Below are 12687 nucleotides of genomic sequence, written 5' to 3'. Positions count from 1 at the left end.
GGGTTAAGAGACTCTCTGACAAAACAGGCTTTCTTGGTTTCAGTTAAACTTCTAATGATGGTTAAAGAATCCAAAGAAGATCTGGATCTGTAAGCTGTGTAGAGGAGAGAAGAGGAAAGGCTAACAGGAGACAGATAATACTTTAAATCAAAGGCGCTTACCCTGAAATTAAACCACACACAAACAAATACCCAAGAAAATTGTGTCTGGCACCGTTTGTGTCTCACTTACCCCACACTTTGCTTTATCAAGAAGCGTCATAAGTCTAGGCGAGGGATTAAGAACATGTGGGCAGGATTTCACAGGGATTTAGCTGTGCAGAATGAGATGGAGATGCAGTGTGAAGAGTGGATTCCTTCACTGTCAGTCATGCCTGTGACGGACTGCTGCGTCACTCCTACGCTCCTGTTAGACCGACTGTCGCAGAAAATGTTTTTGGAGGCAGGGTCACATGAGGCCACTGGGATTGTATGCAAATAGATTTATAATGCTGTGAGCTTTAAATATCTGTTTAGTATATAACGATAAAGTTTTTTAGTTTTTTAAAGCAGTGCTCAAAGTACCAGATTGCTGGTTTCCAGACTTCACTAATTCATCACTGACATCCATCATCGCCCTCATCTTCCCTGTCGCTCTAATCATTTTTATTGGCATCATTATCCCTGTCTGCCTTCTGCTCATCATCCTGATTATTACCACCACCATCATCAACATCATCATCATCACCACTGTGTCCTCTGGTGCCAGTAGGAGTGCGAGATGTTGCACGGGGAGTTTGAAGGCACTGCGTGCCGGTCCCCACGGCCCCTACATCCCCGACGTCCTCTTCTGGTGCGTCGTCCTCTTCTTCTCCACCGTCTTCATGTCCGCCTTCCTCAAGGAGTTCAAGACGAGCCGCTACTTCCCCACCAAGGTACGCATCACACTGTGGTCACCCCCAAATAATGCACAAACACACATACCATCTTTTTAAAAAATCTTTATATCAGTTGTTCTCTTTGAAACACACACAGTTTTAGAGTGTCTGTTTTCAGGTTCATGATAGCTGCAAAATTGAATCAGCTTCATTAATTATGTAGCCCTCCATTTACTCCTCATCTTGCCATTGGGCTGGAAATTACACTGAAATTAGTTTACATGCCTCTGTGTGCATCAGTTTAGATTATGCTGCCATCTACTGGTTGTTTTATCATACAGCAGAATCCTGCAGTCTGTGTGGCCTTTCTATGTCTGAAATTTCTAGGACTTATCATTGAGATGACACTCATGAGCGTAATATGTGGCGTGATGCTGACACGCTAATCTGTAGTACACCAGCGCCACCTTGTGGTGATGAGCGCTACACTGTCATCTGGTTGTAGTACAATACGTAGATGTGATACAGACTTTGTCTGAAGATTTTCTCCCTTTGTTCCCTGCAGGTGCGCGCCATCATCAGTGACTTTGCCGTCTTCATCACCATCCTCACTATGGTTTTAGTAGATTATGCCCTGGGAATCCCTTCACCTAAATTACAGGTCCCCAGCAAGTTCAAAGTAAGTCCAGGAAAAACCCTCCCTTAAAAAAAGCTACTGTTTATTCATGTTATACACAACATTAGTATGCAGTATATAGTACATATATATAGTATACAGATATTTGACTCCACAGTGCTGAGAACACTTAAATATAAAATACAGGATACAGAATCAGAAACTAAACAAAATGCTTCCACATCCTGGTTTTATATCCAATAATAATGCTCGTCCCTTTCGAATTCTTTAATGTTTCCAGGATTAAAAGTGAAACTGGACAAAAGAAACAAGTATCTGTTAAGAACATTAAGAGAAGTTACTTTTAAAAACAAATTCCTAAGACGTGATTATAAAGAACAAGTTTGTAACTATAACTGTCAAAATGGAGAGAAAATTATTTTAAAAAATCAATTATAACATCTTAACTAAGAGGTAACTTTTCTTTGAATGGTTGTGAAAATGTCTGAGCTCGATCATAGTATTTATCCTCAATCCAAAATATTAAATAAATATTTGCATAAATCTTGAAATAAAAGTCTTGATATAAAATATTAATAAATGAAATAGATATACAACAACAGACATTTTGGTTAATCATGCTGATATGTATTTGATGCACAGTATTTCACATTCCTCAGTCTTTAGGTCATTGCTCTCTTCTTTTGACCCTTAGCCAACCAGGGATGATCGTGGCTGGGTTATAAACCCCGTGGGGCCCAACCCCTGGTGGACCACCATCATCACCTTCATCCCCGCCCTGCTCTGGCACCATCCTCATTTTCATGGACCAGCAGATCACAGCCGTCATCATCAACAGGAAGGAGCACAAATTGAAGGTGTGTCAAAGCTTTAATTTAAAAACCCAGTTGTTAAAACAAACTGAATTAATGCCTTTTTACCAAACACACTACAAAACTTACTGTAACTAAAACACTACTATATCTAAATCCCAATGTCTCTCGGCGGCTCCTGCAGAAAGGCTGTGGCTACCACCTGGACCTGTTTGTGGTGGGGGTGATGCTGGGAGTGTGCTCGGTGATGGGCCTGCCGTGGTTCGTGGCAGCCACCGTGCTCTCCATCTCCCACGTCAACAGCCTGAAGCTGGAGTCAGAGTGCTCAGCCCCCGGAGAGCAGCCCAAGTTCCTGGGCATCCGAGAGCAGCGCTTCACCGGCCTCATGATCTTCACCCTGATGGGCTGCTCCGTCTTCATGACCTCCGTGCTAAAGGTCAGGGGAGAAACATCAATATATACACACACACCGCACACAAGAATCATCATGTTGGAGAGGATGGACAGTCATATTTAGTCCTGATCCTGAACATTTCTCTGTCTGTCTCCAGTTTATCCCCATGCCTGTGCTGTACGGAGTCTTTCTGTACATGGGAGCCTCCTCTCTCCGAGGTATCCAGGTGAGCCCAGACACTTCCTGCTGGTAGTTTATGAGGAGAACTAATCCAGAAAAGGCTCAGGGTGAATTCTTAAATGGTTGCCTGTTTGTATCTGTGCAGTTCTTTGACCGGCTGAAGCTGTTCGGCATGCCGGCCAAACATCAGCCAGACTTCATCTACCTTCGCCACGTCCCTCTGAGGAAGGTGCACCTCTTCACCATCATCCAGCTCAGCTGCTTGGTCCTGCTGTGGGTCATCAAGACCTCCAAGGCTGCCATTGTCTTCCCCATGATGGTAACCTGAGTGTGTTTGTGTACGCATACACTCTATATGTATGCGCACAATGCCTGTTGATATCTGTTTGTGTTGCTCCAGGTCTTGGCCCTGGTGTTTATTCGTAAGCTGCTCGACTTCATCTTCAGCAAGAGAGAGGCTGAGCTGGCTGGATGACCTGATGCCAGAGTGGAAGAAGAAGAAGCTGGAGGATGCAGCACAAGAGGTGAAGTAATAGTTTAAATGATCAAAAGCCACCTTTGATCACTATATATCTCTGCCACTGCAGCTGCTATCCTGGCAGTGTGTTAGATTCTCTCTTTTATCTCTTTCCTCAGGAGGAACACAGTATTATTGCAGAGGAGGAAGGCATTGTACAAGTGCCACTGGAGGGTCACTACAAGTGAGGCATTTTGATCTATGATCGCACTTTGTATTTTGGGTGCCCATGCTTCCTGCTAAAGCCAGTTTGTCAGACTGTGAGTGGGAACTTCCTGGTGTTACTTCAACACATGAAGGGGCATAGTTACAAAGGAGTTATGGCCCTTTTTTGGATGATTAACAGTCAGTTTCCATTTGTTCTTATTTAGTAAATTTGTAAAAGCATCTTGGTCTTGGTGCAGTATGTATTTTAAGGTGCAAAATAACTGAACCTGATTTGTCATCAGAGTCTGATTTTTTCAGAAATGTGGCATCAGAGAAAAACAGATGTAAAATGTGCAGCATTGCTTTGTTGGATACACACTTAGGGAAAGATACTATAATTCTCAAGTAGTCAACAGAATCACAGATCTTCAGCTGAGAGGTTAAGATGCATACCATATAACCACAACATCCTCTGTTTGGCTCTGATTGGATACATTTGTTGCATGTCATCCCCTGCATTTCCTGTCTGTATCTCTGCTATATTTATCAAACAGAAGAGAAAATGCAAACAAAAAGGTACATCATAAACATAGTTTGCAGCCCAGCACTCAGCACCACAAAACGAAACAAACTGACTGACAAACATTTTTGTCTTTCTCTGTGGCGTTTTTCTGAAGGAGCGACCCGGCCACAGTGAACATCACTGATGAGATGTCCAAAGGATCTTTTTGGGAATGTATGGAAGAGCGTCAGCCTGCTGAGAGCACTAAGAAGGAACCAAGTGTTAAAAGGTTAGCCTCCTCATCCACATCTCTCTCAGATATCCAGATCAGTGTCAGTAATACAGCAGAGATACCTGCTGAGTGTATTTTTACAAAGTTAAAAAATATATACTTTAAAGGGAAAATGGTGTGTTTGGGCGTTAAAGCGAGCAGTTGCAGGTGTTTATTATTGAGAAGTTATGGAATATTTAGATTTTATTTGTCCAGGAAACTGAAGAGCTAGTTTAGATGAAGGGTTTTATCTAAGAGAAACACCGCCTCGCAGATTTCCCACAGAGTAGACTAACATAGTATCTCCTGCCTGCTTCTCTCATTCCGCTCCACCCCTAAGCTCCCCCTCCTAACCTCTCAGAAGCTGAAATCCCAAAGGTAAGTTGTTCCCAGTCCCTGTCAGCATGGAGAGTCTGGTCCTGTGTGTTTACTGCTGATTGCTGCATGATGAAAACGCTGTTGGTCTGTGCTGCAAGTTATGACTGAGATTACTCAATAAATGGTGAGATAAATCAGTGATATGTGGGTGTTGGTGGATTGACAACACGGCATGGCCTGGGTGTGCATGTTACTTCAAGGACACATTTTATGATGTCTATTGCAGCATGTTGTAAAAGTTGAGAAAATGATACTATTATATGTCACTCCCTGTTGTTTATTTCAGTGACATTGAGCTTTATAAGGTAATTTGCATGCTGTTTGATGTGGATTGATTGCTGGTCAGCCAGCTGGGACTGAACTCCCTGTACAGAGATTGAACATCAATACACTGGATTGTTTAAATATTTTGCTTGGTTCAATCTTTTTTTTTTTTTTTTTCCTGTGCAGTTGTTCCAGTGGTGGAGAAAAGCGACACAAGCGGCGGAGGCATGAGAAGAGCTTGGACAGGGAGACAAGTTTGTGATGACACATACTGGCGGTGCCACTGTGCTGTCAATCAGTTGATCAAAAAACAAAAAATCTATACCGTGCCACACTCAACCACCTTTGTACTGTGCTACACTGTGTTTTTTTGTCATGTAAGTCTGTGTGCAAGTTGTGTAAAACAAAGAAAAATTTGTTAGAAACAGTATTAACGCGAGGAGCCGAGACACATTCGTGTTCTTTTTCTATGTATATCAATGTTTGGTGATACCAGCAACTGAAGGAAGCCAGAATTATATGACACTTAGAGTAACTGTTGTGTCGATGGGCCAATTACGTAAAAATTTTAAACAATTTTTAAATCTACTTTATTTGTATTTTGTATGTTTTTATATTTTTCCAACAACAACTGCAAGTTGTCCTTTTAAAAACCTGCCACAGCAAACCACAAATGTGTGGATTTTGTGTGCAGTATTTAACGTCACTATTGACTTGATGCACCTCACAATAGAATAACTAAAGAGTAGATATTTGCCAATACTAATCTATTTCAGTGGTATCTAAGAGTTGGCTATATAGCGAATCTAGTACATTTTTTTGAGAGTATTAAATATACATTTTATATATTCTGTATATCTAAATGTTTTTGTGACAGTGACAGCTCATATCACTCCAGAGTCTTCTCCATAGCTATTTTACATGAATGTCTCTCCTCCAGTAAAGCATTTCCTCCGCCAGTTAAAGGTAAAGTTTTACATTTTGGGAAGCATGCTTATTCACTTTCTTTCCAGGAGTTAGACGAGAGGATTGATGCCACTCTGCTAACGGCTAACTAATAAACACTTTATTTGTTTTATCTGCACAAAAAGCATAAATGTAAAAGCAACACATAGAGGTTTTATGATTTCTTGGCTCCTTGGCACAGCGCCATATTTCCAGCACAGACACAAGAAACTTTTCATCTAACTCTTAGAAAGAAAGCAGTTAAGCACAATTTCTCAAAATGTCAAACTATTTCTTTAAGGACAGTATTTTTTGGGGGAGCAGCTTATTGGACATGACATTTGCGAGCTAGCATGGCAGCATAGTTTGGGAACTTTCAGTATCTCTAGCTACTTGGCCTTGGCTTTTTAAAAACTCTTTAAAAACAATTAGCAAACTTTAGGGTGACTGTACAGAAAGCTCTGTGTTTTCCACCTGCATACTCTTTGTCATCTTGTCAGTAAGTGTCATCCATGGACATGTGATCTCCTCTCCAAATGACCCTCAGTGTGTTAGCATCTGAAGCTAATTGTTTTGTTTTTTTAAAAAAAGAAAACACCTGCATGATGGCGAAACAGACTTGACTGTCTCGCTGCAGGACCATGGTTACTTCTAGAGATGCAATAATACCTTTTTTCTGGGAAGGGCAACATGTAATAAATGGTAAAGAGTCTTAACAATGTATAATACATAGTATATTTTATTCATGTAAAATGTTACTAATATATTACTAACATGACGTCAGTGTTGAAGGCAGGATTTTCTTGTAGATGTTCTTTTCCCATTGTCTAATTGATGGTTCTTAGTTGATTAGAGAAACTAATAATGGGTCAAAATTATATCAATATCAAAAGTTTTGACCACTTTTGTGTGGAATTCTGCCTTAAATTTGGTAGTGATAGCTGTACACTTTCTGTTTAATAATTTAAGTCATCTGTATAGAAAACTACAGATCTGTTGTTCAATTGTGATTTGTTTCATGAGAATGAGAGAGAGTGAGTGAGAGCATAAATAAAGATATTAATCAAACTTCTGAAATGATGATATTTCATCCTCATGTTTTCTCTCGTCTATGTGGAGGTCAGAGGTCAGCTAGTGAGCAACACCTCAAGCATTTCCTCACTGTGCTATTGCCCCAGATTTACTGTGTGGTGTTTTAAAGTATTAGTAAATACAGTTTGTGTGATCTGTGCAGAGTCTTATCTTTTTATATACAGTCTATGGTGACTTCAATTCATTAAACCTGTCTGTTCACATGTATGTATTTATTCAAGGCTTTAACTGTCTCAGTGTGGTAAATCCTCATCATGTAGAGGATCACGGACGCAGCTGGTCATGGTGATGAAGTGGGACCTGCAGTACCTCCACCTGAAGGTCCCGGGGATGCTGATCATCTTCTCCTCCATCGCAAATTATATATATATATATTTTTTTCTTTTTATTAATTACATGTGGCTCATGTCCAGTTTGTCAGAAAACAGTCACATATAAAGGAGCAGATCTTATAATACATCTAAGCGTCTCTCCGTCTTTTAGCTGACGTATGTCATCGAAAGGAAGTCAGGAGCTGCTTTTTTCTCGAACACCGGTGAGACTGGACGCCGAACACACCTGCGGCACGAAGGTAAATCTAGCAGTTAGCGGCTAGCGTTAGCATCAATCGTTTAATTCTGTTATCAGTCGTTTATATCGCGTGGCTCACACTCTGTTTGTTTCTGTGACTGAGGCGTCCCTGACACCAGTTGTGGTCACCTAATATGGCCGAATGTTGATCGGTGTAAATCCCGGTTTGTATTTGTTTGCACGTTACCGATGTTTTGCGAAACTTTGTCACTTTGTGATCCACCCTGATCTTTTGAACTCATCATACGGTGCTTTATCATGTCGTTGTCATCGGTTTGTGGTCATTTGTGGTGAGTTTATATTGACCTTTACCTGGCTGACTACCACCTGGGTGTTAGCATTAGTATTAGTGACGAGCGTTAGCATTAGCTTCAAGCGTAAACATCAGCCCCATCTTTAAATTATGGCTTAACATTAGCTAGTTCATTCTACCATTTGCTCTCTTTGTTAGCTCAGTTAGCTTTGTGCTTTTGGTCTGGTTGCAGATCTGCTTGGATCTGCTTGCTCTGTTGCTCCTGCAGTGCTGTGTGTGTGTGTGAACTGTGAGGCAGCTAAAAAAGTTTAACCACTTGTCCACTGACTCTCTGTGAGTTGAATCAGAGTCTTTCTGACTGATGCATCAAATAGTTGACATTTAGAGGGCAGGCAGACAGAAATAGTGATTTGATTTATATCGTAATATGTACAGTTTTGAAGTGATGTCAAAAGTAATATTACATAACCAATATCTAAACAAACTGGTTAAACCACCACAACTCCATCATCATCCAGGACTTGACCTGGATAAGGTCAATATTCTAACTTAAATGATGAGTGTATTTACATACTATAAGTCTTGAACATAGTTTTCAAAAGGCCCAGAATGACCAGTATTGCTCATGTTTTTTTCTCTCTCAATATGTGTTTTTTTTGTTTTCTGTCAGAGTTTGGATGCTCCATCTCTGGAGAAAGTCTCTGTCACTGTGAAATCACAGCAACTTTTGACTGTCATTGGACCAGTGGGGGCTGGAAAGGTAGGTACACCTGTATAAACTTGCCTTGCTTCAGCTTCACACAGATAAACAGTTGATCTGAGCTCTTACAAAGGAAAAAGTGTCAATATATTCACAGTGTTTCTCTTTCAAGCCATTTCACATGACCATAACATCCATGTTCCCACCAGTCATCCCTGCTGAGCGCGATCCTGGGAGAGCTGCCTTGTGACACAGGAACAATGAAGGTTAAAGGTCAGCTGACCTATGCATCCCAGCAGCCCTGGGTGTTCCCTGGAACCATCCGCAGCAACATCTTGTTTGGGAGAGAGCTGAACCTTCAGAGGTATGAGAGGGTCATCAGAGCCTGCGCTCTAAAGAAGGTGAGAGGTTAATAACCACTGCCTGTCAGGTGATGGAGCAGACAAGACTCAACAATGATTGTGTTTGTGCTCAGCCTTGTCAATAGAACTGTGACTGTTTTTGAGTGCAGGATCTGGAGCTGCTTCCATATGGAGACCTGACACTGATTGGAGACAGAGGAGCCACACTCAGTGGGGGACAGAAGGCTCGGCTCAACCTGGCGAGGTGTGAACTCATAACTAGCAGGACTGGGTTATGTACAAGACCCACTAACTAGAGGTTACGCAACATATTTGGCACCACCATCACCCTGTCAGTTTGGCTGCTTGCCTGGGTTTCTGGGGAACCTAGTCAAGCAGGCAAAAATAGCAGCATGCTAGGTTCAACTGTGCTGGTACAAGGTTTGTTTTGCCACAGTTAGAACAGTTAATATTTGCCAAAAATAGTCTCATAACATTATTGGCCTGTTTACATTTGCATTAAATTAGATTTCTGTCGGCAGTTACACAATGCACTAAACTTGGAGTGTGTGTGTGTGTGTGTTTCAGGGCAGTGTATCAGGAGGCAGATATCTACCTCCTGGATGATCCTTTAAGTGCTGTGGATGCAGAGGTTGGGAAACATCTGTTTGAGCAGTGAGTGATTATCAGTGTTGTGTTGTGATAATGGATAATTGTGCTGCTCTTTAATGTTAAACTTTTATGCAAAGTTAAATGTGCGCTTCTGTGTTGATGATCAGGTGTATCTGTGGCCTGCTGAGGAACAAGTGTCGAATCCTGGTCACCCACCAGCTGCAGACATTTCCCACAGACCTAGTTGAAATAACAGGGTTTCTAGTGGGCTTTTCCAAAATAGCCAAACATGTTGGAAGTTATTTTAGCAGCTCATTTTAACATTAGTTCATGCACAAAAGAGGTGGACAAAACAGTTTGGAGTTGTCTGTCAATATCAGGAGTTAGTTGTTTTTAATTCGGACTTATTCATTTTATACATTGCATGTTTTTTCTCTGTCTCTCTCAGGGTCATATCATGGTTCAGGGTACCTACAGTCAGCTGTGCTCCTCTGGTCTGGACGTGGTGTCCCTGCTGAGCAGCAGTGAGGAGCAGGAGCGATTGTCTCAGTCAGCTGACCCAGACAAACTGTCGTTAGTCAGCCAGAGGACAAAGAGCTGTGGGTCAGTAATGACTTGTTTTGCAGGCTGAAACAGTTTGTACCATGGCAGAGGAGACTCGGGTGGAAGGAGACATATATAGTCTCCTATAGGTTATAGTCCTGTTGAGTGTCATAGCTGAGGTAAGCTGTGGCTCATAGGTTATCAGCTTATACAATTGTACTTTTCAGATCAGATCAGATTTTACATCAGCGTTTACTCCGGTAAGCCTTTCATGGGCTGGTGCGATCAGCTCAGACACTGCACAACAGCATGTTCTTTGACGTCAACCCCATAGGTGATCCCTGCTCAGAACTGACATCCAGTTTCAAGTTTCCAATCATAACTCTGTTGTGGTTGTTTTTTTTTTAAGTATGGGCCACAAATCCCCATTGTTTATGTCACTGACTTTGCTTTTATTTACTCTGTAGGAAGAATTCTCAACAGGTTTTCCAAAGACATCAGCCAGATAGACTCCATGTTACCCATCACCTTTGTGGACTTCTATCAAGTGAGGCACTATGACCATTTTATGAAGACTACAGTACCTACACTGAGCCTCTGTTCTTTGCTTTCAGACCTTTTTGGATTTGATTGACTTTTGTCAAAATCTTATTTGTCTTAACTTAGTCAGTGTCCATCACAGTGTGCTGCTTGTTTTTACAGAATGTTGCCTCTGTCATCCCTCTGATTCCTGTCATTCATCTTCTTGTACCTCTGCACATCACAAACGTCTCGAGTCTACAAGTATGTTCTTGCATAACATCAATGTTATCGTTCTATGGATTAAATGTCTGTTAAATGGATTAAATGACCTGTTAAAACAGTTGCTCTCAGCCTCTCTTTGTCTATTCTGCAGCTCGGAGTCCAGTCCCACCTCCCACCATCTGTCACGCATGATGCTCATCAGGTTCATCTGCACTGTAGTACCCATTTTGCTCAGTTTTTAGAGCTCTATGTTTATTGTATCTGTTTGTTTGATAAAACATATTTGAAGGCCCCTGCTGCAGTCAGCCACACAGGTGAGGACCTCTCTGTGGACCTGAGGCCAGAAACTGCTCCACATCCAGGTCCAGATGTGAGTACAGCTGAGCGACCTACACTTAGTGGATTTGAGTGGAGTGGACTGCACTTTGTCAGGCTGTATGATGTGTCAAATTAAAGATAAAACCCAATAAATCACTCAAAGCCCAGCCTTCATTTAAGGTTTAACATTGTATTTATCACTCACTCGTCAGCCTGTGTTGTCATATACGAGCCTCATAACGATCCACTGATATCACGTATTTTAAATTACTATTACGACACGACGATCTCCGCTCTATTGGCCTCAACTAAGCCGATGCTTATGAATATAATAGCTGTAATGGTGATAGCTTGTCGGCAACGAGCATTGTGACAATTCTACTCTTGTATACTGTAGTTTAGTCTTGTTCTTGCCGTTGATATAATGCATCATTATTGTGTCTCCGAAAATTTACCGCAAACTGTCAGTACGTTTGTCTGCCGCAGCTTTACAAAACTCAATTACTGCCGAGTCTTACTGCGGCCACGTTAGCCGACGCTTGGAGTCGAACCCGTGCTCTTTGAGTTGTTAAGCCGATGCTTGTCGGTGTGAGCTAATCTGCCAGACGACATGCCGTTAGCATCTGCTCTATGTCATAGCATAGCGACCCCATGCCGTTAGCATCTGCTCTATGTCATAGAACTCTTTAACTTTAAACCAAACTAACGAAACGAGAAAGAACATAAGCAGTTGCACCTCAAGCTTCATTCAGTAGTCTAGAAGTAGTAATTTTGTAAGAGTTTTCTGTTTTGAAGTGGTTTGTAAGAGGTTTCTGTTGTTGTGTTCATTCTGTTCTGTAAAATTTCAGCTGGTTGTCTCTTATTGTTTCATAACCCCTTCTTTACACCTCTCAGAAACGCCGGGTGGGACGGACCCCACCCGACCCCCCCCGTTGCTCCATCGCACCGTGAGGTCCCCTTCGCCACTGGACGGCTCTTCACCCCAGTCTGCTGGCAGCTGTGGGACGCGAACCAGCTCCCGGAGGAGCTGCTTCTGACGTTGCAGCGCAACGCTTATCCCACTACACTACCAGAGGCCGGGGCACTGGGAGAAGCTCGCACACAGCCTTTCAACCAGCTAGTGGGCAAAGTGAGTATCTTCTACTGCGTGTCATTATTTTGACATGTTAAGAGTCACATCTTTACATTAATGTTTGTTGTGTTTTTCTCCACAGGATTCAAACTGGAACCATGGACCCATCACAGAGAGAAGAGACAGACGTGAAGATGTTGTCAGGTCAGTGTTTTCACTTGAACAACAGGAAAGCAACACAGTTTACAGTTAGATGGTGGAGCTCTTTTATTTCATTAACAGCTTCATTCTTTCATCCACTTCAGGTCTTCAGCTGCTGTCGTCTTCTCCTCCTGCACAGACAACAACACACATTGATCACACAAACTCATCTGTAAGTCCAAATAGTTTTTTACATATTAGACTCCTGACAGTTTTAATATTTGACTGTACTGTTACATTTTATTGTATCAGATTACTTTGACTTGCATCTGATTCTGCTTATTGCTCTTTCCTGATACAGTATGTGAATTACCTGGAGGCCTGTGTCTCAAAGATCT

At 41.9% G+C, this 12687-nt stretch overlaps 1 protein-coding gene and 1 pseudogene across 6 annotated transcripts; both read left to right on the top strand.

The window, feature by feature from the left end:
* Positions 1 to 812: 812 nt before the first annotated feature.
* Positions 813 to 6980, top strand: LOC108884754 (sodium-driven chloride bicarbonate exchanger-like; annotated as a pseudogene).
* A 208-nt stretch (positions 6981 to 7188) lies between these two features.
* On the top strand, positions 7189 to 10902 carry LOC108884756 (ATP-binding cassette sub-family C member 4). Of its 6 annotated transcripts, none has more exons than XR_007812776.1 (7): positions 7189 to 7566; positions 8489 to 8578; positions 8728 to 8919; positions 9030 to 9124; positions 9448 to 9534; positions 9920 to 10561; positions 10717 to 10902. XR_007812776.1 is itself a non-coding variant. In XM_018678828.2 (7 exons), exons 1-6 carry the CDS (start codon positions 7486 to 7488, stop codon positions 9790 to 9792), a joined length of 699 nt encoding a protein of 232 aa, XP_018534344.1. In that variant the 5' UTR covers positions 7189 to 7485; the 3' UTR covers positions 9793 to 9814; positions 9920 to 9961. The 6 variants fall into 6 exon arrangements, 4 of the variants coding, with proteins under 4 accessions (XP_018534344.1, XP_018534346.1, XP_050925599.1 ...); XR_007812777.1 differs by lacking the exon at positions 10717 to 10902 and having other exon boundaries at positions 9920 to 10074; positions 10482 to 10561; XM_018678828.2 differs by lacking the exon at positions 10717 to 10902 and adding an exon at positions 9639 to 9814 and having other exon boundaries at positions 9920 to 9961.
* Positions 10903 to 12687: the final 1785 nt, after the last annotated feature.

This window comes from Lates calcarifer, unplaced genomic scaffold (genome assembly GCF_001640805.2).
Source record: "Lates calcarifer isolate ASB-BC8 unplaced genomic scaffold, TLL_Latcal_v3 scaffold_82_176, whole genome shotgun sequence".
Classification (NCBI taxonomy): Eukaryota; Metazoa; Chordata; class Actinopteri; family Centropomidae; genus Lates; species Lates calcarifer.
This window is presented reverse-complemented; position numbering and strand designations above follow the sequence as displayed.